Source organism: Synchiropus splendidus, chromosome 5, assembly GCF_027744825.2.
Source record: "Synchiropus splendidus isolate RoL2022-P1 chromosome 5, RoL_Sspl_1.0, whole genome shotgun sequence".
Taxonomy (NCBI): Eukaryota; Metazoa; Chordata; class Actinopteri; order Syngnathiformes; family Callionymidae; genus Synchiropus; species Synchiropus splendidus.
Window position 1 is genome coordinate 12,707,161 of NC_071338.1, and position 27,550 is coordinate 12,734,710.

At 44.5% G+C, this 27,550-nt stretch overlaps 2 protein-coding genes across 5 annotated transcripts in view; one reads left to right on the plus strand and one right to left on the minus strand.

The window, feature by feature from the left end:
- Positions 1-10,560, plus strand: part of tspan4a (tetraspanin 4a) — a 168,438-nt gene extending 157,878 nt beyond the window's left edge. For 2 of the 3 annotated variants that reach the window (XM_053865806.1, XM_053865807.1), the window contains 2 exons: positions 6,728-6,811; positions 9,396-10,560. In XM_053865806.1, the coding sequence (XP_053721781.1) occupies positions 6,728-6,811; positions 9,396-9,464 (153 nt within the window). In that variant the 3' untranslated portion in view covers positions 9,465-10,560. The remainder of the gene's footprint in view (positions 1-6,727; positions 6,812-9,395) is intronic. The other variant, XM_053865805.1, reaches the window with a different exon arrangement.
- Positions 10,561-21,485: 10,925 nt separating this feature from the next.
- Positions 21,486-27,550, minus strand: part of ddb1 (damage-specific DNA binding protein 1) — a 30,346-nt gene continuing 24,281 nt past the window's right edge. Inside the window, exons 25-28 of one of the 2 annotated variants that reach the window (XR_008414514.1) lie at positions 23,998-24,100; positions 23,230-23,353; positions 22,287-22,428; positions 21,486-22,215 (exon numbers count right to left, since the gene is read on the minus strand). Coding sequence is in view for 1 of the 2 variants with exons in the window: in XM_053864745.1 (XP_053720720.1) it covers positions 22,345-22,428; positions 23,230-23,353; positions 23,998-24,100 (311 nt within the window). In the remaining variant the exon portion in view is untranslated. Of the gene's footprint in view, positions 22,429-23,229; positions 23,354-23,997; positions 24,101-27,550 lie in introns of both variants that reach the window. The other variant, XM_053864745.1, reaches the window with a different exon arrangement.

Sequence of the window (27,550 nt, forward strand, 5' to 3'; positions counted from 1 at the left end):
TGCTATAATGTGTTGAGGCCAGAAGGTCTTCTGATGAAAACAAAATGACTGATATTAAGGTTATTCTCTCGAAAAGCTAGGAAATCTTGAACTGGTTAGATGAAACATAGCAGCACGTGTTTGCTTCCTGCCGTTCATTGAAACTTTCTATCAAATGCCGGGTTTTGATTGCTTGCAATGGTTTTGCTCTTGACCAATTGTTCTGTCTCCATGGCAACTAGCTACTGGTCATGAAGCACGATCGTGGAGAAAAACCATCACAAAGCACGTGCATTTGGAGACGGAGAGAATCACAAGTCTGCCAACAGTCAATACAGCTCCAGGGAGCATCTTTGGGAGCGCTTGATAAAGCCTCACAGCAGGTCCCGAGTTCAAATCCACAAACTTCAGGCCATCTGTTAGTACGGACTCACTTTGTTTGATTGGTTTTCGCCAAGTCACTGCCGTCTGGTGAACACAAGAATTTGAGCATCAGTATCTGTGAGTCCTGAGGTATTAATAATCTAAATAAATCTAAATAACTCAATACTGTCATGGAATGAAATAAAGATTTCCAGAAAGGCCTCTGACGGTACTGTATATTCCCATAGTCTCAGCAACATCCAACCTGAAAGAAACCCAGTCTCGACAGTAATTATCCGAAAAGCTTTTGACAAATCTACCATTCTTTGCTTAATTCTTGTGGCTTTCATGCATCAAACCGCTCCAGTCTCCTTTTGGATCAAGACACAGCAGAGAAACAGAACTTTTAAGAGTAACCAATGACCTCTTCTTAGCAGCAGACGCTGAAAGCTCCATTTATGTTCTTGAAATGTTACTGGACACTCTCCACCACTGGGATGGAGTCAAAGACACTGCTCTTAGTTGGCAGTGTCTTTGACTCAGTCAGTCACATCTCTCAGGCAGGGCACCTTCAGTTACCATGAGGAGTTTCTCTTCATCTCTGAACCAGTCATAAACAGTAATCCTTGTCTTTCCCTGACTGCAGCCGCAAAAACATAACACATATAGCCCAAAATATCTTATTTTTTGACACCCCACTTTCATTTCATCTTCCTTCAGTTGAAAGATTATATCCAAAATGCCCTCACATTCCTCCGTTCATGTTCTCCCGCCTGTAACTCTCTGGCATCGATACAAAGTCTTACAGCAGGGGGCTCCTAACTGGCTCTCACAGACTACAGCTTGTCACCCCGGTGTCAGCTTCACTGCACTGGCTCTGTGTCCACTGGAGAATCCACTTCAAGATTTCATCGATGACGTTCAGAGCCTGTCTTGGGCTGGGCCCAGAATACGTTATTGAAAAGCTGACCAGGACCCTCAGATCCTCAGGTGGTCAACATTTGAACCCGCAGAGCCTTCTCCATCTGGGCTCCTCCACTCTGGAACAGCTTGCAATAGCTGATGATATGAAACGCAACACCCTCAAGACACTCATAAAACTTGTTTTTTTGCCAATGGGCATTTACGTTAAAACGTCCTGTTTTCTTACTTCTGCTCTCAAGGTGCACAAAGGATTTTCAATGTAATACTTTTGCCTGCAAAAGCAACATTTACCAACCAATACCAATTTTATTTATAAAGCACTTAAAAAGCAATGCAGGAGTGTTGCTGTACAGCAGTAAAATCAGGATAAAACAGACATTAAAGACAATACATACATAAAGTTAACACAAGAAATAAAAGCCAAAGAGTAAAAGTGTGTTTGCATTTGACATCACATCACGGGATTCTGGCGCACATCAAATGCCACACACTATGTTACTGTTTCCACTGTCTTTGTAGGGATTTGTTTTCTGGTAGACCAGTTATATTCTAACTGCACCCACGGGTGCACACTAAAATTGAAACCAATGTTTGACACGTATATCTGATTTGTGTAGTTAAACAGAACACACGACACCAGAGGAAACACCTCTTGTAATAAAAAAGATGTTACACTATACTTATGTACTCTACTTTTTTGTTCTCAACCTTTCAGGTTCAGTAAGATGACTGATGTAGACCTGAATAACAAGCAGTTTTGTCATCACACACAACTCAACAGAAGTTTGCTCTTTCAAGCTGCAGCCTCCCTGAAAGATGCACTTGTCAGCACTTATCATCAGACGCAGGTGTCAGATTCCCCTGAAACTGGAGAGGTGCTTTCTTTCTGAAAATATGTTCCTGGAAAAGATGCTAAATGGAACTTTTGGCAGGATTGTGTGTCTCATCGTGATGAGGTGGGTCATGTACTCAGAAGTGTGCGAGTTCCACATGACGTGGCGGTGTTTGAGAGTGAATATTGGCTCAGAAGTGTGCAAGTTTGTTTTCATGTATCTCTTTTTACAGCGGTTACAAAAGACATTTTGTCTGACAATTTAGTGACATGGCTTCACCAATGAGTCTTCTGTTGCTGTTGCCAGATGCTGGCTCCTTCTGAGTAAAACTCAACATCTGTAATTGGAAGATGAAGTTGAAGAAATGCTAGTGAGAAAGGAGATGGTCTCTGCTGTCCTGTCTGCCCTTCATTTTTTAAATGGACGAAAGACGAGGTGGGAAGAATAAAGCAGAGCGACACCGAACTAGGCAGCAGAGGCCCATGAGAGGGCTGTCAACACCAGTCAGTGTCCCGCAAGATTCAGTGAAGTGAACAGTCCTGACAGACCGACAGACGCCACAGAAAAGAAAGACAGGTTTGCGCATCCGGAATACAAAATGTGTTTTTTAGGGCCGGGATTTTCAATGATTCATTTCGCTGAATTAATTACAGAGAGAAATTAATCGATGCATGTAATATTTTTCCCTGCTCCAATTCCTGGTGCGCCTCATTATATAATGTAATGTCATAACCAAAACATCCAAGGAGACCAAATGAGATTGCGCTGATGGATGGAAAATCTAAGCAGGAAAAAAATGGTCCCAAAATGTTGACTTCATGCAGCAGAAAGTTTGCTCATCACCGGAGCGCTTCCACCCTCATTTTAAGTTTGTGAACAAATCCAACTTAAATTTGACCATTCTGCTGTCAAATATTTAAATGTGACAACGGGAATTTCCCTCCCGATTCTGCCTCACAAAAATGCATAGAATAGGACTGTCAATGTTAACATAACGCTGTAATGGATGGCTAACAGAGATGGAAAGGTCTGTAGCGTTGATAGCTTTTTCAGGTTTTTCTCTGTCTGATACAGCTCCACCACATCTTAACCAATTGTGCAGCACATCCACCCACCACCTGGTCCAGAGCAAGAGGTCTTCTGACTGAGCTGTGACCATGTGACCGCTGAACTGAACTGAACACTTGACACCAAGATGATGTAAGAGTTTCTATTTAATCCCTCGCTCACTCAAACGCTCAAGACCTTCAGGGAGCGAAGCTTCATCTGGAGCTTTGCTCTTGACCACCTCAAGACACTCTGACCGTGAACTGTTGCCCAGGCTGGATGAACTTGTGGCCACAGGGTCAGAATTATTCCCTGTGGTTATAAAAAAAGAGCAGAAAGTGCCTTCACAGCTCAAACCACGCGTCACACTTTTCACAGCTCAGCTGGAGAGACGTGCTAGTGGGACTCCCGCTGAGCGGAGGCAAATCTGGACAAACAACTCACAAACAGAAACAACAAATAGTGGAAAAATAATCAACAGAAGCTCTGAGCGAGGCATAAATTGGGAGGGCATTTTCCAGTGAACAGTTTAGCTTTGACTTCAAATGTCGCAACCAGACTTGAACAACATGTTTCTCCAGGGCTGCGGGTGGGCGTTGCAGAGCTTCTTCCCTCAATCGATTTTCAGTCTAGTTTAGTTGCTTTCACAACGGTGCTGCATCAGATTTCTGTATAGAACAGCTGCGTGTGGAAGGACTGCGCTGTAAAATCAAGTTTATCTTTCATTTATCCCACAAGTCTTTTCATCTCTGAGCACGAAGCAGCTCTCTTCTTTTGTCAGAGTTATTCGAGCTCTGACTTGGATTAGTTGGAATGCCCACTTAGTTGAAAGTCTGAGTCATGTCCATTATGACTGCAGTGTGTTTAATAAGGAGCTGAGGTTGGGTATTTTCAGAGCAGAGGACACAAACGTCACTTTCATCAGCGAAGCTGTGGAAGGAAACCATCCGACCTCTCCAGACTGCTCAATGAGGATTAAAGGCAAACAGATGCCCTTAAAATCCAGGTGTCCGGGAAACCTACACACACAAGATCAATAGCCGCAGTTTGACTCACACCACCCACCGGAGCACACACTGGAAATCATCAGGAGCCCAGATCATTGAGCTGAAAACACACCCACCAGCCGGCACAAGAGAAGGAGCAGAAAGAACTCAAAGAAAGCGCCTGGGCTCTCAGATCTCACACCCGGCCTTTTGTCAGAACAGAAGACGGGGACAGACTTTGTTATTCACAGAGAGGTGAAGAATAGCAAATGATCCGGCTGCAACAACAAGCTGGATCGCTTCAAGAGCTGCAACTCGGAGGCAGGAGCTGTTGAGCGTGCTAATAAGAGAATAAGAGGGAAACAGACAAGGACTGCTGCGGCGGTCGACCGGCGCTGACAAAGACGAAACAGACTCGGCGGATCGACTTTCAGCTAAAGGACAGCGTCACACTTTTGGTGAAGCCCGCTGCTTGTCGATGAATTCCGAGGCCCTATTTCCGGAGCTGTCGCAGGGGCCATTTCCTGTACGATTCTTGGCCTCACACAGTCTCTCCGTTTTCGAAATAATCAATAAATGTTCCTGACATGGGTGAAGGGGTGCAGGCAAGAGCAGCTCATAATGACCTGTTTCCTCTGCCAACATAAAATATTTTAACGACTTCTTGATGTTTTGTTCGGCCTCGAAACGAAAAATAGCTGTTTGGCTTCGCTAGCTGAGAGATAAGGTTTAAAAAAAAAGATCTGGAGGGAACAGGAGGAATGAATAATGCAGTTTGAACACTGCAGCATCCTGTTAAAATCCTCTCACATCTCAAAGTTGCTTCGCTTGTTCCAATCAGGTGTGATATCTACAGCTATAAAAAGTCGCAGCAGCGAGGAGCCATGATGCAGCAGTCTCTGTCCCACTTGGCCCTGATGGCAGATCACTTATAATTCAGCTGCTTTTATGTCTAATAAACCCACAGTCTTCCCTTTGAACGGCGTTTATTCTCTTTACTCGGCGATCGACCCGGGGGGCACTGCTGAAAGCCTCTTAATAGAAATAATCATCTCTTTATTCTGCGGCTTAAAGCTTTTTGATGACTCAGGTGAATTATCACATCAGTGGAAGTGACGGAGAGCGGAAGCTATGAGCCACTGGAATATTGATTCGGATCGAGGTGTGCTGAGAGCTTTCGTGACCAGCAGTGGTTTGTGTCGTCTGTGTGGAATAACAGCATCTCGATAATTATTATTTCTGGTTTTCTCCAACAGCAATGAGTGGTTAGAGACTAGTTGAGGAAGTCTTCATTCTACATGCAGGTTTTTAACAGTGCATATCACACATTGATGTGTGCCAGTAGGCTCCCACTGTGCCTCCAAGTTGGTGCTTTGATCACCGCTTCAATGGCACACCACAGTCTGTCAATGCAGGGAGCTATTTATTTCCCCTCTTTTTCTGATACTTTATTTCAACAGCACAGCACCATAGCAGCCTGCAGCTCATATTAATGGTATTGCTGTCCACCAGGGGGCGCAGCTCCAAGTCTAAAGTTTATGGCAAACAACCAAGTCAATAACACATGGCGACCGTGGAAGAAGCATTGATAATGTACAAAAGATGAGACAGAGGGGACAGTGAGGCCCTAAATTTATGGAGGACGGAGAATTCCCACCTTTGTTATGTCTTCTTCATGTCTCATTAGAGCTGTGTATTGAGTGGTAACAGCAACACTGCCCTCCATGGTTTCCGGTGGTACTGCTCCGTTTTGGTCCGTTTCTGCATGGAAACATGCAGAAATAGGGATGAAATGAAGGCAGAGTTCAGACAGGAGGCTCCGTCTGAATCCGGATCTGTACGTGATGTTGAGCATCAATGGGCCTTGAGTTGCCCAGAGCTTTGAGTGGTTGTTTACATTATGCGCCCAAAGGTGGACTCCTGCTGTTACTCACATGATGCTTCCCCGTGCTTACTCAGCACCCAGAGCACTTTACACGCGTCCATCCATTCACACACACCGGGCGAACGCCGGAGGTTCATCACGCTTGTCCGCCAACACATTCCAAGCTTCGTCAGCTCATATTGCCTTCATGTTTGGATGATATACTTAGTTATGAAGCTTTAAGAATTGTTTATTTCTTTTAAGTTACGTGTGTGTGTGTGTATACAACAAATGTGTGTGTGGGGGCGCTGTTTATCCTACTTTGTGGGGACCAAATCTTGACCAAAAACTACCCTTGTTGAGGGTGAGAGGCTGGGGATTAAGCATTATGGCAATGAGAAACCTGACACTGTCCCTACAAGGATAGAAAAACAAACATGCATGCATGTTGTTCCATTTACAATCAATGTGTGGGAGTGTGGGGGCCCTTGCTGCAGCTGTTTTATTTCCCCTTTGATGTTACATTTTGCATTACATGTTGTTTATGAAAAGTGTCGAGTCAACAAACAGGAGTTTTATGGTAGAGTCTGTGTATGCTTTCCTCAAGTTTTTCGATGATCCAACATACATGTCGCCTAAATCTGTTGCCTTCAGTCATGGAGGATTTTGATCTATTGTAGCTGCAGTCAATACGTCTGCGTGACATTCCCTGTGTGTCTGTGTCCCTGCAGCCGTGCTACGAGCGAGTCAAGGACTGGCTGAATGAAAACCTGGTGGCACTTTGGATTTTTGCTCTATGCACAGCCCTCACACAGGTAAACCAAAACACCAGTTCAGAAAAAAAAAATCAAGTCATTTCTCTGTATTTGTGTTTTGATCCAAGTCTGTCAGGTCTGTCGATCGATCAATCTTCATCTGTGAGACACTTTTGTTACACTCACGTCGGCATTCTTCGAGCAATATTATTGCTGTGTTACAGAGAAGTGAGCCACAGACGTACTGTATCTCTGTGTTAGATACAAGGCCCAATAATATGATCAGCTCAGGGTCTCATTTAGTTCTGACTCGGGGAAGTTGAAGCTGCAACGCTCCATAACAAAGAAAGTCCTGGGCGGCTGTTGAGCACCCTCTGATGGCCTCATACTTCATCTCAACACTGGCGGGTCCCAAATGACGTCAGCCGCTCACGGCTCCCAGTCTTGACGCGCGGGTCGATGCGGTGTTCGTACTTCAGGACGGCCACTGTGGTGGTATAAACAGTCAGATTTGTATTATAGCAAACATTTCCTAATTAGAAGCAGCAGGGCCCGCGGCCGCCATGAGTGCTAATTAGAGAGAGATGAATATGCAGACGGCAGCGTCCTGCTCTCCAGCCGCTCCTTTAATGAGCCAGGCTGTGATTTGAATGGGAAGCGCAGGTTAGTGTGGTCGGCAATAGGTGGCACTGTTTGTAAGGCAGAAGTCGATTAAATGTGTCAAATGTGTCCACTACACTCATGGGCATAAAGGCAGGGTTTTAGCTAGGTGGGCGTCTGGGCGTCTGCAAAACATGAAAAAAAGGACGCCCGATTCTCGACCGCAGCTTGGCCGCGAGATGACGCCGGTATATGGTGGCATCTGGTGGCCAATGTCATGTTTGCTGAAGTAGTCTGACCCAAGTGCAGAATGGCTGAAAACTTACAGAGGACTCGGACAAGCGAGGTTAGCAGTTAACCCAGTTTCAATAAACAATAAGGAGAACAGAAGTCGACACGACACGAAATGAGGGGATAAACCTGAAACAGAAAGCAGGTGTAAGAAATACAAGGCTGAAAACGGGGACAACTGAGAAGCGCAACTCTCATGAGGCTAATGCAAAACTACGGACACTCTGTAGTGGTTAACCACACACACAATCCCGAGAAATAAATACCACAACGGTAGAACTAAAAAGACGAGTAAACAAACACTCACACACAGCCAATCGCGGAGGAGAGAGAAGAGCAAGAGAGAGAGAGAACAGGCGAGAGAGTGAGGAGGAGAACGCGGAGCAAACAAGAGAATATAAACAGGGTCACAAGTGAAAAGATCAAACGAGAGAGGACTTTACCATCAGACTCGAAATCGGACCATCTGGCAAAGCAGACTGGAACTCCATGGTAGACATCCTCGCCGGTGTTGATTAGCGGAATGAGTTCCAGCTGCGTTGCCACAAAGCTGGAGGAAACACGGAACCGGGAAAACAGGAAGTTACAAAATAAAAGCACAGACAAGACACGGAACCTAACAGCCAAGCTACGATAGACAATCAGGCGTCCATGTTTTGCAGACACTCAGACACCCAAAGCCTGGCATGAGGTAGAAGTAGGATACAACATATAGAACACTACTAGTTTTCATTAACCATCAAAGAAACATGTTATGCAAGCAAGTGTTTGCTGACCTGGAGAGTGTGGCAGAATTCCTTCAAAGGAAATGGGGGTTCTGTGTGAGGAAGTCAGGAGCACCAGAGAGGTATGTGAAGGTTGTTCAGGATATGTATGAGGACAGTGAGACTGTGGTAAGGAGTGGTGACGGAGGGCTTCAAGATATCGTATAAGCTCTTCTTGGTTCTATTTTTATGGACGGACTGAATGATGAGGTTAGGGGGGAGTCTCCATGGACTGTGATGTTTGCTGATGATATAGTAATAGTGGGAATCGGAGGTGGAGGTGTGAGCTGGAGAGAAGAGGACAGAAGATCAGTATATCACTACAAAATAGTACAGTAGAAATACCTAGGCGTAGTAGGTCTGACACAAAGACAAGTAGCAGAGAAGTTGCAGAGTCCTTCATTGTGAGTGAATCAGAGAGGAAACCCGATTATAAGACGGACAGCTAATATGAAGACGTTTGCAAGTGAAGCTAGAGAGGCTAGAAGGCTTGGACAGATGGAGAGGAGAGACAGGGAACATGTCGGACAAAGAATGGAGATACCGGATGAGTGGAGAAGAGGGGGGCAACCAATGATGTTCATGGATGTGGTGAAGAGGGATATGAAAATGATAGTTGTGATGAGGAAGGAGGACAGGATAGGTAGAGGTGGAGGATGCTGGCTTACAGTGGCAGCCCCTGACAGGAAACGCAGAGAGAAAACGATTCACAAAGCAACAGAAGTCAAAGATTGTTCTTTGGAAGGAGTCTGACCGTTTTTCCTCGCAGCATGACAGAGTCTGTCTAATAAGTGTGAAGTTTTGTTTCAGTGGCTGCACTCTGCAGTCCGCAGAAACTTTTCTGCAAGTTTTAACAGTTTGAAAAGTCTGAGATACATATTACATGGTTTACTGGGTTCAAAATGGGACACGGTGTAAAACTGAAGATGAAAAGTAAAAATGTATATTCGCTCAGGCTTTAACCGGAAACGTGTTGTGTGTTTATGCAGATCCTGGGTCTGGTCTTCTCCATGACCATGTTCTGTCAGGCAGTAAAAGTAGAGACCTTCTACGCGTAGAGCGCCACGTCGCTGCACCTCACCGCTCCTGGATCCTTCTTAGAGGAAGAGATGTAAACCTTCTCCTGCCCTGCTTCTCTTTCCCCCCCACGACAGACTCTAACTCCCGGGACGTGCTCCCACTCTGGCATTTCTTCTGGAGTGACACCAGCTCCTCTGCTCTCTGACTAACAAGCACAGTGTCTGTATTTATACCTCCGTTGTTTCCTTGATTCTTGCTTTATGTCGCTTATTTCTGTGATGCATTTTACCACGCAGTATTGAACATGTATAAAGATATGTAACCGAACCCCTTTTTTAAAAATGTCGTTTAAATTATTTTAAGTGTGTGTGTGTGTTTCAAAAACCAGAGCTGATGCTGAGGAAATGTGGAGTGTTGCAGTTGCATGTCTCCTGGGACGGTGTGTAATAAATGTTATGGCTTTATGAAACCATGTGTCATGACGGAACCGGAGCGACTCTTTGATGTTATTTTCATTTAAAAAAAAATGAAATAAAAGTATGTGATTATAACGTCTAAACATTATATTTCAAAAAATGTTTTTTTTTCTTTCAAAATATTTTAGAAATAGAAAAGGCTATTACAATTTAGACGTCCTGCACGTTGAGGTTAAAATAGCAGCAGCCGCAGTGAGGAGCTTCATTACCACAGACACAGTGATTAAATCCCTCTTTCCTCCACTGCTGTATAATTGGAATCATCTTTCCCCTTGGAGACTGGACACTGTGATACCCTGATAATAAGAATAAACAAAGGGATCACTGCAGAGGCGTCGTGAGAAAAACTGACCCTGATCTTTATTATTTCACTCCAGGAGTCACGTAGAGCAAGTTTTGTGGCGCAGCTGATTTGTTGCTTGTGCTCCCTCGCCTTTCAATTGCTTCCTGTTTTGTTCCTGAGCATTCGCTCCTGCCTGTTTAACATTCAAGCCTGGGCTCAAATACACAAGATTCCATCAGCGTTTTATCAGCTTCTCTCCTCAAATGTCATTGAGCCCCTTGAGCCGCCAGCAGGTACGAGTGCGAGACTCTGGCTCTGCTGTTTGAGATTAAACATTAAAAAAAAAAGCCAGTGTTAGTAGTTTTTTCATCATTCATGTCAGCCAAAACGCTGACCACCTGCCCAGCTGGAAGTGATATAGTGATTTGGTTGATTTTAAACAGTAGTTTTCCTGAGATGATTCTTCTGACTCTCAGACCCTTGCTTGACTTGTTGGAAATACACCTCCCGTGTATTTTCGCGCGTCCGTTTAATCGTGAGAATGACTACCAAGAAACCAACAAGTTACATCCGAGATTTATTCCCTGACAGAGGAGTCTAATACAAAATCAGAGTTCTGGGTCAGCAAATACAGAGTTCTGGGTCAGCAAATATTTCATTGTCCCCTCACTCGAGAACCTGCCCGAACCTTGAAAACCTCTCGGAGAGAGCATTTCAGTGGTTTCCCTTTCATGCACTCAGAGGGGCTCATTCTCATTCCCACAGCTTCACCTTCAGACAGGAACAGATCCATAGAGGTCTGAGGGTCAGAGGCAACTGGATAGATAATTCACGCGGAGCAGCGATGGAATTTTAAGCGTTAGAACAGGAATGCAACCGGAACACAGAACAAACCCACTTGGATATCGATTTGACTTGTCTCCCATGTACCTAAATGTAATTTCCACTTAGAGTGTTGAGGGATTGGACTGACCTTGAAAGATGACCCTCGACTGCTACTCACAAGTGGCTGTAACAGCTTCTGAGAACCAAACCCTTTGTGAACCTGCGACTCTGGTCCATCCCACTGGGTCTATAAACCCGCCCTCATCACCTCTGTCAGGGTAATTGATTCCTGCAGAGCGTCATTTTCCAGCACCTTCTACAGAGCGTGACTCACTATTGGGAATTTGTCGAAGCTCATAAAGGCATTGACTTCGCCGTCCAGAGAGAAGCGTTGGTAATTCAGTGACACTTAGGCACGTCCGCGGCTTCCCAGATGAAGCTGGGAATTGGCTTCACTCCCTGGCTTCCCCTGAGAGCCGGGAACATGTGGAAGAACATGGATTTATTCACTGTGACTGACTCTGCTGCTTTGCTAATGACGCAAATTGTTAGTGCCATCACCTCTTGTTCTTCACTCAAACACCCTCAACTGTATAATTGTGTTTCACCTTAACTGTGAACTAAAGCCATCACATGCAGATCCTGTCGCTACATCTGCTCTCTCAACAAACACTTCCGAGTTCATTTCACGGCCCGTGTGCACATTAATAAACGCCAGCTAAACGCAGGGTGAGCGTGGCTACAATAATGAAGTTGCTCAGACGTGATTATGAGGGAACATTTCTGGAGAGGGGATGAACTTCCCAACATGTCAAAAGAAACACCTCGGCTCTTGTGAGAGTGAGAGAACGCTGGGTGCTCACACCTGACATTGTTACACAACTGTTTCCCAGATGAGAAAATGTTTCAGCCAATTCAAGATAAGCACAGCAAGAAAGTTTGGGTTTGTGACCTGCCTGTCTGACATTCTAATTATTATCCTCGGAACATTCCGTCCTGCCTTCCTTCAGCCGGGACCTTTGGAGAAGAGTCTTTGGCTCCTCGGCAGCCATTAAAAAGTCTGAAAAGTTATTTGCGAAGATGAATGAGTCAAATATTACGTTTTATTGGACCTCCAAGTGGCAGTAAGTAAATTGGTAGAAAGCTTAACAGTGACAGGCACGTAGGACGTTTGATGCTTACACCACGGGAGGCAAACGTGGGTGTCAGCACGGGTTTATGTTCCAACCCATCAAAAAGTTAAACCAGTCAGAAGACTGGTTTCAAAGCTGTTATTTTGAATTGAATTGTTATCCACCACTGGGTTAGACGATTCTGGCTGCGGTCGACATGCACACCCCACTTGAACATGCCATTGAAAGTGTCTGCAATAGAAATGAGACCATGTGGCAAATGATCCGTCGCACAGCCACAGAGAAAGTGAAAACGCAGCTTGTACCCCATTTTTCTCTGCGGCCCTGTTGTGCTGCCAGCCACTAGACTTCATTGCCGGATGTCTCCCACTGACCTCTGCGAGGCAAGACTGTCACGAGCCTCCCAGCTGCACAGCAACACCAAACTCAGCCAGTCTTCTGCCGGTCCAGCCTGTGTTGATATGATCTGGCTCCACACGACAGAGTGTGTCTTCCTCCTACCTCCTGGTTTACATCTACATTTGGAGCATGCTGCCTCACACACGCCAACTATAGCGACGTCCATGCTAAATGCACAGCTCCTCCACAGAGCTCTCCGCCTGGGCCGACTCCCCCCTCCTTCACTGCTGGTCTGTGTGTCCTCCTGCTGGGGCCCTACGTTGGGCGCCATGTAGCAAATGACAAGTCAGCATCACATCCACCAGCATCTCATGCCAACACTTATGTTGAAGTAGAGACCACCTAACCTGAGAACATGTCGGTACCAAGACCAATAAAGTGGGTGGAACCAACACCAAAGTGAATACAAAAGTATAAGTCCATTCATCACGGTCTTGACTTCAACACCACCTACAGTTGTGTGACGGTTTGTCCAAAGTTTGACTTCTTTCTCTGTAACTAGTATGAATTGATGCTCATGTGTGCAGCAGCACGAGCGACCACATCTGGATCAATTATTCACTAGGCTTCACTCTTTGGAGCAGTTAGCTAGAGACAGTCAAACAGATGTTTACTTAAGTTTTATTGAACTGTTAAGATTGTGTTCTGTCAGTACCATGTAGACCTTTTCCAAACACCCTCTCATTCTTTCACTTTGCGTGGCAGTGGGCATCACTCTGGTAACATGATGCTGCTCCGTTGTTTTACCAACCTTTCTTTTGTGCTCACAGCCACTTGTTTAGGAACTTTAGCCACCTGAGACCCTGAGTTCTGCTCCACCAGAAGTGTTGTTTTTCTTTCTGTCTGTCTTTTATTTTTTTGACAGTGTTGGGGAGTGACAGAAAACATGCAATATTAATGTTATGAATTCAGAATACAAATTATGAGCAACTGTATTCCATTAGCATTGCTGTTTCATGGGGTGGGTTTACAACTTTATGGATGGATGGATGGATTATAACAATAATAATACTAATAAATCTTTATTCAGACTCACAAATGTCATGAAATGTTTCACATAAAAACATAACTGAAACCAAACACCAAATAGTCAAGCATGACACACAACAGAAATACAGTGCAAAACTGTTGAAACAAAGTGTATTTAAAATGCTGTTTTGCTGTACTGTAGAATAGTTTTTTGTCCAAGTGATGAAGACATGTCGGTTCTTCTCTGACAAGGTAACAAGCAGGAGATCCTGGAGAAATGGTCTCATCAACTCTCTTGAGCTTGTGAGTGTCCAGGCCTTTATGTTGACTGAAAGAAACACTGGAACAATAAACTGATTATTAATCTTTTTTAATCTACTAATTTTATTAGTGGAGTTAAATAACTCACGTGTGTCTACTAAAATATTCTGGTCTAACTCGCGGTAAGCAACAAATACGGAGGCGAAGAATTTATATGTTTTTTTTCCTTTTGTTTTCTTGTTTTCAACTCTGCCCCACGGTTTCACAACACGCCATGCTCTTAGCCAGGTTTCATTTGGAATGACAGAGAGAAGGCGTGTGACTGTGAACCCCTCAACATGGAGCACTGGTTACTTCTGGCTGGCTCCTTGACTCCAGGGTCAAGCTTCTGAGGAACCTGCAGCTGATGTGGTGCTGCCCTCTCGGCTTACAAGAGCGTTTCCAGCGTGATGTGGCGACCATGCTAGCGCTGCTGCCGTGATCTTTGTTGAATCTGTCAGCGTGAAGGGATCACTTTTGAAGAGCCAGTCTCATAATAAAAATACTGCAAACGTTGTAGCATATCTATAAAAGTGTAAAGTGGAGATGAGAGGAAATAATTCAAAGAGAAAGAACGATGATGGACCATCGTTCCTTAAAGATCAATTATTTACGCCTCGCGAAGCTGATCTGCATCCTGAATCATGCTCAACCTCAACATTGACTTAACTGCTCAGGAATGTGGGGTGTTTTGGGTACATCTCCCTGAGCCTGAAATGCCTGGGCCTCTCGCTTGTTACGCTCAGATTCACCTCACTATGCTAGCAGATGTTGCCTCTGCCCACATCATGAATGATTCATTCTCATGTTCACTGGCTCTCTCTCTCTCTCTCTCTCTCCCCCATCTTGTGGCTGATCAATAAAACATACCTGCGCTTGCCCCGTCACCTTTCACTCCTCTCATATGGAAGTGGAACCAGTGTGTGCAGCCAACAGATAAAACAGCACCGAGAAACTGGGATTAAAACGGCAGCTATCCGGGTCAGCGCTGTCTTTTGGGTATTTGACGAGAGTGGCCTTTTCATTTCACCTGCTAAATATTTCCCACCCAAAAATGACATCTTACTTCCGATACAATGTCTTTGCGATAAAGCAGGAAAAAGTGATTGCTTAAATTTTTCATGCTCAGCTTGAACTACCCTGCGGCGCTGGATGGGTGTGAGGTGGAGTTTGCCTGCTACATCTTCAGTTTCAACCACTTTAGAAAGAGACCGTCAGTTTAAGAGGGAATTCCAGCGAAGACGTGCTGGTGCCAAGTGTGGAAACAGAGCAGCAGAACATCACACATCCAAGACACAGAGGCGCTTTCTCGGTTGTTTCAAAGGACCCGACGCAGTTCATGCCTTTGTAAGAAACTCAATGTCATAAAAGAACCATAACTGCCTGTCTGCTGTGAGAAAGTGCCACCCTCTAATACAACCTTACAACTACACTGTGTTTGACAAACCCATGGCCTGCAGCCTATATGTGCCTATCATACAGTGCATGACCTTTGACATCACAGCTATGAAATAGAAAAGCCACAAGGCGTACCTCCTCGAAGGTGGTTTCACATAGTTTGTAAAAACGCAGGCTCACAGTGAATGGTAGGTTCCTGAATCAGGACTCGATGTTAGGGCTGATGTTGTGTAAGAGACATTAGCAACAAATTCAACACGACTAACACAAGCGTGATGCAGGCCAGAGTGATGAACAACCTTTGACTGTCTCCAATATCCATATATGAAAGACAAGAGCCCAAGCACAGTCTGGGGAACAAACATGATCAAAAAGGAAAACACAACTTCTAAAACTGAAAATGCAGCACTTGTTTTCAAGTATTGTATATTTTCGGTTGCTACTTTTTTCTCCCTGTCTGACAGTTTATACTGCTTTGCCACTTTTGACCATACCTGCATCTTATACAACGACACAGCCAATATATGGATTTTTACAGGCGGAAGAGTGTCATGCTCATCACCTCAAACCGATGAAATCCAGCGTGATTTATTGACCTTAAAGCGCTCAAAATGCGTCGTTTTCCGTCGCATGTCGGCAGCTCCGCCAACAGAACCGATCTCCTGGAAGAGCAGAGAAGAGAAGCAGCAGCTGAGATCGGCTGTGGTGTCGGAACTCTGGACACGTGGGCGCCTAAATGTGAATAAAAGATGTGGCGAGTTCATGATACAACTTCAGGACATTGCCAAGTTTGGTTTATGAGTCAGTCTTGATGTTGAACCCTGTTTTCCAAAGTAATTTAGAAGTGATCCTCGTGCATTTTTAAGCCAAGTGCATCACAGCACCTGCAACTTATAGACCAGTACGACTTAGGTGTGAACAAGATCTATTTTCCTTCTGTAATCTAGAGGGTGTGGCTAATATTCCGGTGCCCTGTATAGTCTGGCATTTACAGCAGACTTTTGCACGCCAGAGTTGCATGTCAACACATAACATGCAACGCATAATGTCGGAAGAGGCAGGAGAGGCAGGAATACACCCTGGACAGGACGCCAGTCCATGAATTTCTCAAGAAAAAAAGTTACTCTCCCATCAGTTCTGCCTACTCACGCTTCTGCCCCTCCCACTGTGTGAATTAAACCGACTCACAGTGCCTTCATCACACACTTCCTCTTTCATCTTTCATCTGTGTTCTCAGTGTCACTTTCATTTCAAGGCGGTATCGTGCTGTCCTCGTCCCGCAGCCGTGCAGCCTCTCTGTGCATCTTTTCTGCTCCACGCTGTCAGGATCCACTTGCAGACTTGCGCACGTGTAGCTCTTTGCATGAAGTAAGGTCGAACCTCGCCATCTGGTCCAGGTTCTGTCCTTTGATCTCTATGAATGTTGACCTTAAGGTTTAAAAAGCTAGCACATTAGCATTTGTTGTCGAGCTGTGACTGAAAGAACCACTCAGTGAGTTACCACAAGAGCAGCCGTGAACGTAAACGATAAAGGCCACCCTTTTACATTACTCAACCAAGGTGTTTGTCAACAATGGATGCTTCTTTGTTTGACCTCAGTGGACTTGTTTGCATAAACATGGGGGTCTTTCATGATGTTTTGATGCCATCTAAATCAGGAAAACATCCTTATCCTTCATGTCAGGTTGGAGTGGCGGCACAGCAAGAACGAATTCCATGACCAGACGCATCAAACACAGGGGAAAATATTCTTTGACTTTACTGAAAAAAACAAACACAAAACAAAGCAAAAATAGACAATGTACAAGTAAGTGAAATTCTGACATTGGGCCTAAATTTACAATATGATCTATGTGATTACAATGATAAAAAAAACACAATTAGGTGCTACAATACAATTCCATCTCCAACAAGAGTAAAGACTGGTCCCCATCTTCTCTTGCAGATTGGAGTCTTCAGCTGTAGCTGTGCTGTTAACTGTTCCATTACACACAGGTTTGTGTCCATTGTCCAACTGTGGGAGGCTCAGGTTTCATCCCAAGCATTGTTATCATCTTTCTCACAGCCATCAGAAGAACATGTAATATAAATCCCTGCTCATGGGACATACAGAAACTTCAGGAAAGATGTTCAGTGGAAATAATAATGGGTCCACAGAAAGGTTGATCACACGTTTTTGGATACTGTAACAATTGCCGACCAATTACTTCCTGTGGTGCCATGTTCTCATTCAGCCCTGTCAGCGCGCGCTACAAAGCACAGAACTAATAGACGGAACTCCAGCGCGCTTGAACTCTCAAGTCCTCAAAACACAATCAAAAGCCACTTCAGACCGATGCACTTTTGAGAAATTGAAACAAGCCAACGACAAGCCTCGAACTCTTGCGCGAGTCCGAGCCACGGCTTTAGGCCTCAAGAGCAGGGTGTTGATGTAGAGCTCCAGGAGGATAATGGAGGCGCTGACTCGCAGGAAGCACAGGCATCGATTCTCACCATCTGACTGTTACCACCCGCTGAAGCATGAACCGTGGGTCATTAGAACAGAACACTGGAGAGGTTTAACTGCACCCACCAGAACAGCGTGGAGGAGGAGCATCAAAGAAGCTCCCGAATCCCCCGAGAGCAATCAACACTTGGGGGGGAAAAAAGGATTAACTCAATCAAGGCAGACACATTGTCATTTCCCAAATACACTGACAACTAGACACGCACCAAAGTTGCGGCTGTGGGTGGATTAGCAGCAGAGGAGCAACGGAGGCTCATTTGCCTCCTCACATTTCCAACTAACAATCGGAATAAAACAAGGCGCAGACGTGCGTGAACGTCTTGTTAGTCACAGTCAAGTGTTTCCTGCCGAGGACCTCAACCTCAGCGACCCTGCCGACAAAACACACGCCGGGAAATGAATGCACTTCACTCAACAGAGTAGAGTGGTGGAGCTTAGATGTGACTGCGGCTCAAGTGTCGACGCACAAAGCAACATCTTTTCCGCTGATTAAACCCTGCGAGAAGTGAAGCTCCTCTCTCTGACATGTAAATGAGAACATAACAGAGCAGAACAAATAAAAATAGTGCTCATTAGAGCGGGACCCTTCCCTGCTGCACCTTGCCTCACAACAGTACAAAGCAGATAAATGAATACACTATGAGCCGCTCGGCCACGTGGAAATGTTTGAAGAGCATTTATGTTAAAACGGTGCAGCCGGATGGTGATGGCGATATGTTCCATTAGTCCTCCACTTGAATATTTCCTTCATCGGTTGGGGCGTCCAATTTTATTGGATTTGCCCTTGCTCCGCCAGCGAGCGGCCGGAGAGGTGAAACGGAGCAAATTCCCCATCCATCAAACTCACAGCCAATTAGCTGACTGGGAAAATTACAGCCCCATTTCAATGGAGCGGCAGCAGGAAAAGTGGCAGAACAGAGCATTCACCTGTCACCCCCTCAATATATCGCAGCAAGATATTCTCGTGGAAAAATCTCACTCGGTTGCAGCAAAAGTTTTTGGTACTATCCGGCCCTAATGCCTGTATTAGTGTTAAAATATTTCTATCCACACAAAGACAAATTAAACAATAGCAGAATGAATAGACTACGAGAAGGAAGTCACTTCAGCAACTGAAGAGAAGCCATTCAAAGTTTCACCAGGATGTAGTGAGACTGGCAGGATCAACCACAAGAAGGTTGAAAGAAACAGCACTCTGTAGAGTGTTTTATTTGTGGACAGTTTACGAGACAACCTCAAACTTTTACTGTCACCTGGACCAAAGGCGAGATAGCTGTAATTCCAACGTTGTTGTAACACATAACTAAGAAAAGCACTCAGAGAGTGTGCACCTCCGCCAATAAAGAATCCTTTATTCTGAGACCGGGAATCGAACCTGTGGTGGTGAGAGCGCTGAATCCAAATCCACTGACCACCGAGAAGTAATGAGACACTGAAAGTGTGTTTAACTTGGGTACTGAAAGCCTGAATTGGTGGCTGAAAGTGACCTGGACCGCTCCTGAAATTGAGTCACGTTTCCTGGAATTTTCATGCAAATCCAGCCATATCTCGTCGAGTTATTTTGAAAACAGACAAAATACTGCAGTTGAAAACATAACCTCCTTGGCAAAGGTAATGAGTCCTGTCGTGTGTGTATGTGTCTCGCTCTTTTCTCCGACTCGACTGCAACACTAATGAACTCATAAGCTACAGCCCTGATTAGGGAGTCAAACACCATGCTTTCTGCAATGAGGCAAGGTTGCAGGCCGCAGCAGCCACCAGATAAAAGGAAGGGAATATTATAGTTACTTCCGCCCAAGTAGGCTCCGGAATGGCATTTTATTTTTGTATTAAACATTGAATAAAATGTATGTGCTTTGACTCTCAATCCTTTTGACTCACACAACCATCTTGGTCAGTGAAGGGAAGAGACTTCTGGATGAGAGAGAGACCCGTTGACGGCGCTGGTACTGAACAGATCATACACCTGTGGGGTGCAGGTGAGAGCTCTGACCAATAGTGTTTCCATCATGTTGAGGTTGTCATTGTCATGGATTGCAGAAGGACGGAGTTTGGGCCACAGAAACGTTGAGTCATTAAAGGTGGGGTATGTGATCTGGCGTTGCTTTTTCTCAGTACAATGAGAGCAGAGAGGTGGAGCCAGGGCACCTTCCATTCAATCTGGACAGGTCAGTCCAAATGACCGTTTTTGCAGTTTTGAGTTAAAACATTTACGAAAATGAATTCATTGTAGTGTGAAGGGGGAGTTTTCGCAAAATAGCAAAGTGAAAAATAGAAAAATTATATCCTGTCTTTAGTTGTGGAAGTCCCAACTGTGACATACTTAAGAATGCACGGATAAAGTTCATGTCAAACATGTTGAGCTAATTTCCATTGTCTGCATCGCAACATGTATTCTTTATTAACAGGAGAGTGGCAGATCCACCTAACAGCTGACAGGAGCACAACCACAGCCGCTTCCTCCGGACCTGCTCTTATCAGTCGCGTCATATATTCCAGAAAGGTTTTGTCTACATCTAAACTCAGTCGCGGTGTGGTAGCCTCAAAGTGTACTGCAACAGTAATAAACTGGTGATCCAACAGCAGGTTTACAATATCAGTTCAAACTCAGTCTTGGGTTCAAGAACCTGAACCCAGAGGCGGAGAAAACTCTCCTTGATCTCATTATTGTCCTGCCTTACTGCCAGTTATTTTCCAAACACTAGCTGAGTGAAAGAAGGGCCAGGCCCCTGCAGGGGACACTACCTTTTTTTGAAGATAAAGGAGCACATCAGTTGAGGAACAGAGGCAGATGTGAAATGAAGCGGGGGACGAGCAGGTCTAAATTCCTCTCAAGCCTAACGGAGAGATTCGCAAAACTGATGTGAGCTACTGCTGCAGTGAAGTTGTTAGCTCTGATCAGAGCTGCCGTGGATCTGCTCTCTGAATCCTCCAGAGATCTTGTTACACAGCAGCCTTGTTTCAGGACAGAATATTCAATCGCCCAAACAATTGACTTCCGCTTGACTATCAGGATGATAAATGTCATGTAGAGAAATCCAACGCAACAGGACCCAGACAGGACAGCAGCAGCCAGCTGAACTCATCACCTACTTTTGCAGCGGCAGAGATTTGTTTCACGCCCCGCTGGCTTCAAGCAGCCGTTTATTTTGACAGAGACTGTAAAGCCTGTTTTGTAAGGGAACCTTTCACCACCCAAGTGGCTTCTCCCAGCGTGTTCAAAACTATGCGACACCTCAGGCAAATACTATATTTAGCTATTTGTCACACGAGGTATTTACAGCAATACATAAAAGTGTTTTCCATAAAGAGACAGAAAAGGATTACATTAGCATCCGCGGCTTTCTTGTTGCCAGAGAACTGCTCTCGTGATTCATCGTCTGGTGCAGAAGCAGGACTTGCGGTCGCATCAAAACGGCAAAAATGATCATGCATGAAAAATAATGACGCGTCTTATTTACAGAAAGATTTAGGAGTGTGACACCACTGACGTTTTCACAGTACGGCCTTAACAAGATTTCAAACTCTCTATATATATATATATATATATATATGCCTTGTGTGTCCCTGAACCTCTTTTCCCAGGGTATATATGACCAGCAGATGGATGACGGTGTGTGTGTGTGTGTGTGTGTGTGTGCGGCGGCTGAGAGGAGAATGTTTTCTCAACATTTCGACAAGAACCTTGTTGCCCTCCTCTTTGCGCCTCCATCTAACTGCCAAAGGCAGGTAATGAAAAATATAAACTAGGAAGTCTGCATGCTAATAGCATTCAGCTACCATGCATGTTTACGTCCTAGAATTTACATCTGACCTTGAATGAACACTATCTGTGTCTGTCATAATTGATTTATTAGCTGAGACTTTTGGACACAAGATTAATCGCACAGAGGACCAAGAGGACTCGAGCTGACAGGACCAGGCTCCTACTTTCTCCTCAAGTGACTCAGAGTCCTGCTTCCAGATCGAATCTTAGTGGCTGTTCAGGAATAAGGGTGAAGGTAAAGAGAAACACTTGCCTTCTAAATGATAATGATGTAAAACAGTCTTGGACACTTGGGGGTCAACACACCCAAATAATTGCTGTAATTCATCTTAATTCCTCAGTTTAGTGCAGAAAACAGATCCCACCATCAGGTTCAGTAATGTGATAGAATATTATTGTCGGTCAAAGGGAAACAAAACACTCAACTTGGTGACACTAAAGTAAATTTTATTCAAATAAAAGAAATCACAATGACAAAATACCTAAAAATCTATGTCGTTTTTTTTTTCCCAAAGTTGTAGCGTGTACATGGTGAAACTCATCTCCAGGCATAAAAGTGATTCTGACACATTACAAACAGCGGGGAAGGATCTGATAACCTTCAGGTATCCAAAAGGCGCGTGCACGCACCCACACACACGCACACACTCCGACCGACGGCCGGTCACTCTGACTTGGATGGAGAATGCTTTACTCACTTATCTCACTGAAGAATGAAACACTTTGCACCGCATCTTCAACAGTTGAAAAATGACTGTTAACTGAAGGACGAACATGCTCACACTGCTTATTTATAATTATTTACAATTCTGCAGGCTGTGGAACTCCCACGTGGATGTCCCTGGAGATCTCCACTTCTTCAGCTAGTGGATCCTGGTCAGCTCCTCCACAATCTTAATGACCTCGTCCACAGTGGCCTCACGCTTCATTCCGCTGCCGTCATCGATCTGCAGTCCCACATTTACACAGTTACACATTTAAATAGAGCTGGTGCGTGTTTCTCCAATCCCACGACATCTACAAGCCGCGTGTTGGAAAAGTAACCACATATTTCTCCCACTCCCCTTCCCACAATGCACCTGGCTTTGTTCATGACTCTCAAATGCATCTTCCAATATCAGACTGAAATGCGACGAGTGCGGCTGCATGTGGCTTCACAAGAGACCATTGGATCTGGTGAAGCTAATGTGGGAACTCCTGAATGTGACTGAAACACTGAGGTGAAATACACAAGAACAGTTTAGACTTGATCAATGTGGAGTTTGATCACGGACCAGCTGGACAACAGGACTTGTTGGGAGTCATTTGGGAGAAGAAGCAACAATGCCGAGCCAGCTGTAGTCATGAGACATGGTTGACTTGAGTCAGAGTCTGTTTACGGCAGCTACTTCTCCTGCTTTTGCTCTGTGTGCTGCAGCTGAGCAGTCATGTCCATTAACGTTGCAACTGCTTGAAGATCAAATGGGTTTCTGTCCAGCTTTGGGTGTGGCTCCTCAGATTCTAAACTTTTTGGGTCAAATAGCCTGATACAACTGCAAACAGCCATCAAAATAAGTTGAATGTAACAGAGGAGGACTGACTCGACCAGTGCTCCCATCTCACACATGATTTTTTTCATGCCAACAACATATGAATTCCTGACTCAACAGCTCATATCTGCACAGGTTTAGCACTAGCAGTTGAATCAGCACATGTAAGCAGAGAAAAACATCTGAAAAGACGCAGAGAAGAGAAGCATGGGTGCTGACCTGAAGAGTGCTGACCACCTCCTGCATCTTGGCTTGACCCAGATCCAGAAAACTCTCGATCAAATCGCCATCGATGAATCCGGCTGCCTGCTCCGTTTTCCGCTCCGTGTGGAAAGACCTCCAGGTGAACGCCGGTTAAAGAAATAACACCTGGGGTGAGAGGTCTCTGAACACATCACACTGAACACATCGGCTGCTAAACTCAGCAACTGACCTCCAACATTACTGACACACTACCTGAGCCTCATCCTGCAGCAGGATAACAAAGTCAGTAACATCACTCTTTAATGTCCACGCTGCGTAAAAGTCATCAGTAGCATGTTGCAGAGACAACAGAAGAGAGATGTCTAGCTAATTCCTCCAGGAGGCTGAGACAGTTCCTTCTATTATCAACAGAAACGATGGCCTAGGGGCCCAACATACATTAACCGGAACAAATCCACATCACTCTCATTACGGGTGTTGGATGAATGTCTGACGGTAAGTGATGCTGGGAGCAGAAAACAAACATCAGGAATAATAATGAGGATCAGCAGCTGTCTGCAGGAGCTGACATCATTTATGACGCCCTGGTTATCAACCTCATCTCTCCTCGTACTCATGAAATTTTGATGTTGTACGCAAAAACGGCCATTAACATTAAAAAAAACGAAAAAAAAAACAACGTGAATCTAGCAGATGAATGTGCTCTATTAGAAGTCGGAGGGAAGACGCTGATGTCGACTGAAAGAAAACTCTCAGGCGGCTCCAGGTTCAGGACAAGGATATAAGCTGTGTTCAATCTTCCCCACACTCTTGATGACCTTGTTGAGGCGGTTCTGCAGGTCCAGGAGGAGGCTGTACCAGCTCTCGGACAAGGAGGTGACCAGACCTGACAAAGACACACACAGCGTTACACATGAGCATTAGCCATGATCCGCTCAGCTGTTCCCCAGCTGAGGACAACTATGGAGCTCATCATATACTGGAGCCCGACAGCTTACAGAGGTCCAGAGAACCTTGTGTGATAGCAGCATCTTCCGCCTCATGCAGCTTTTATGCTTGTGTGATATGACAAATGTGTTGACGTGGTATTATGTTGAACCATGCATAATTCATGATTGTTGCTTAACACATGAGAAACGATGACAGAAGCATGTTGCTCCTCTTTAATAGGGCAACACAATCTTTAGCTAATTGGAGAAACAATCCTCCGACCATGCTCATTTCAGGGCTGCAACTTCTATTAATAAGAGGCTGCTTAGACGGTGACACAAGACCATGGACTGAAGAAGACGGCAGCCAGTGTGAGGACCGGGTGACACCACAGAAAAAACATTTTCGTAACAGACCAAACTTGCCTTTTATGGTTTATACTGTGGCCATGTTATATCATGCAAAAAATGTTTTGAAAAGTTATGAAAATATCAAATGACATTTGAACCTAACAGAAATCTAAATAACTGATCTATTCATGTATAAAGTTTCAAAAACATTTCATGTCGATCAGAGGAGACAAACTCCATCACAGTGAGCCGCATCCTCAGCAGCATTGGAATCTCTAAAACTATCCTCAGTCTCGAATACAAACTGGAAACAAGCACGTGGCCCCCATGACAGCAGCCGGGGCTGCATGATTATGGCCAACATGATATTCATGAATCACAATTTGCCTTGATGCTGGGGAAAACCTATGCATTTTTATTACTTTACTAAAAAACAACCAACCTAAACTCTTAACTCTCTTCACTATATATTATTATGGAGTGAAATCATGCAACTGAGTACAAACAACACAGACAGTAGGAAGACACATGGGTGCGGGTCACATGTCGGAGATTGACAGGTGTCAGTCAGACTGTTTATGTTTCATGTGAAACCCTTGGAAACGGTACGATCACACAGATCACACCTGCCAGAGCCTCGCAAAAATGGAGGCACTTGTTCACAATCTGGAGCCTTGAGAATGATATATTGCACATGACCAGTCAAGCTTCATTGTGGCAGCCAAAATTGTGATCGCGACTAAGCTTCCATTAGTTGTGCAGCCCGAACTGTTTTATTGGGAGACGGGAGGGTTTTTTAGTGGCAGGATATGAGTGCTTGTCCATATAAAACACATTATACACGATGTACAACCACTTCAGGCCAGATGTGACATAGTTAGAGACAAACTTGCGTTTCACATGTCTGCGGTAGATACCCAGCTAAAGTTTAAATGACACTCAAATTCACTAGTATTCACAACAGATCGCATGTGAAAGAGTCAATGTACACCAACTTTAACCACGGCAACAGCTGCGACAAACCTTGGAAACACACTGCAAGCAGAAGCGCCATTTCCCCTGACTTTTTTTGTAGATTGAGGTAACAGCTTGGTCTGTACAAACATTTTTTTTCTCCAGCCAGTTAATGATTTGGGCGCCTTTTAAGAAATCCTCGCTGGTCAGTGGTAATTATTCACTGCCGCTTCACAGCTCAATGCAAATGTCTCCTCGCCACCCCACGCTGAACTCCACTGAACACAACGTTGTTTTAACTCGGCATTAATTTCTGTTTCGGCACATTCTAATGAATCATTTCTTAACTGGCTCCTATCTCCAAGCGCTACACAGCCGTCTTTCACTTTAATTAAAAGTTTTCCACTAATACAATTTAAAACTATTTCAAATTAACAAGACAAACTGCACATACTAATGAGAGAATGGCATGAAAATAAAGACTTCACTTCAGCTCTTGGGAAAGTTGAACACGTGTCTGACACACTATTGTGACAAACATCCGTCTTGCACAAGTTTGGAACGCTGACATCGGGCTGTGGTTTCTTTGATCAGAGAGATGCCGCTGGGAACTGTACCACACAAGTAAACAACATTTTGAACAGCAGCTCGGTCGGAGTTTGTTTGCTCGTCTTATTGTTTTATTTCATTGTATCTGTTAGAGGTTGCTCCATGTGAACTCTTTTTTTGGCATAACATTACAGATTCTCCTGCAGCCAAAAGCCTCCCATGCCTTCAAACACTGCCAACAGATGACCTCTCATTCTCCAAGCCTGGCAATACAATAATAACACAGCTTCCCCAAAAGAATTCTCACAATGCAGTGAACACACTCAAATAGAGAGGAAACGCCCGGAATGACTGCCTCCCATTGTTGGTTTTTCAAACTAAACGTCTTATATTTAGTCTGTTGAATGTGTTTTTTTTTGTCACCGTTACGCAGCACGGCTCACAAAGGCCAGAGAAAGAAGCATAAAAAAAACTGACAGGATTATTATGAGTGACCGAAATTGACTTCTTCTGTTCTAATAACGACATTGTCAGAGCAGCAAACTCAGCAGTCACTTCTATTTGAAATGTATTGAATCATTTCCCCACAAATAGAGGGTGCTCTAATGTATTCAGCTTGTGTCCTATTTTAAAGGAATCTGATTAAACTCTCACTAAAGTGCTTCAACTTTCCTTCTTTGTCATCACATCTCACTGCTTTGACACAAGGAGAAATGGAAAATAAAAATACTTGGTTAACTTTGCAAAAAGACTTTGGGGAGCATCACAAAGAAAACACATCTTCATCCATTCCCGTGAGTTACTTAGAGTTAGTCAGGCAAAAGCGCACTTTAACATGCAGTGGAATGAGAAGTGACGACGTTCATCCATTTCCAAGTTATTTCATTTTTTTAAAAAGCTGATTGATGACTGCTCTGTATATACTGCATATATAGGTATCCTTCAGTCTATGCGGCAAAGGATTTGGTGGAGTGACTTCTTGTCTGTAGTCGAATGAGTCCCTGAGACATGAGCAACTGTCTCTTTGTGAGAGAGAAGGGGCACGTCTTTGCCCTTCCTGAAGAGCCTGCTATGGAGCAACAGTGGATCAAGTTAAAGCCAGCAGCTGCAGCCTGGTGAAAAAAACTCTCGCTATAAAGCAAACATTTCACACACCACCAGTTCTGACTGCAAAGGTGTCCCAGACTAGCTAGCATCAGGTGGACTTTGGTGTCAACTGAAGCCAGGAGTGATTCGTCATGTGGTTTCGAGTTCAGTCTGTTTTCTTTTTATTACCAAACAGGTTTACTCTTCGTGATTTATATCTTAGAAACCAGTTCAACACGCAATGCCACAATACTGACAGCCCTAATTATACTGCTACCGACAGTAGTACCAGAATACAGGCATTTTTATACGTTGTGAGGATATTTCATTTTATTAGCACATTGGGAGGGAACCCTCAACCTGCTTTCCTTTATTACCAACTCACAAAGGCAACAGCTTCCTTCCTTGTACATTCTTTCATGAAACATAAGGTTTGACTTACACCCGGACATCTCTCAAGTCATGTG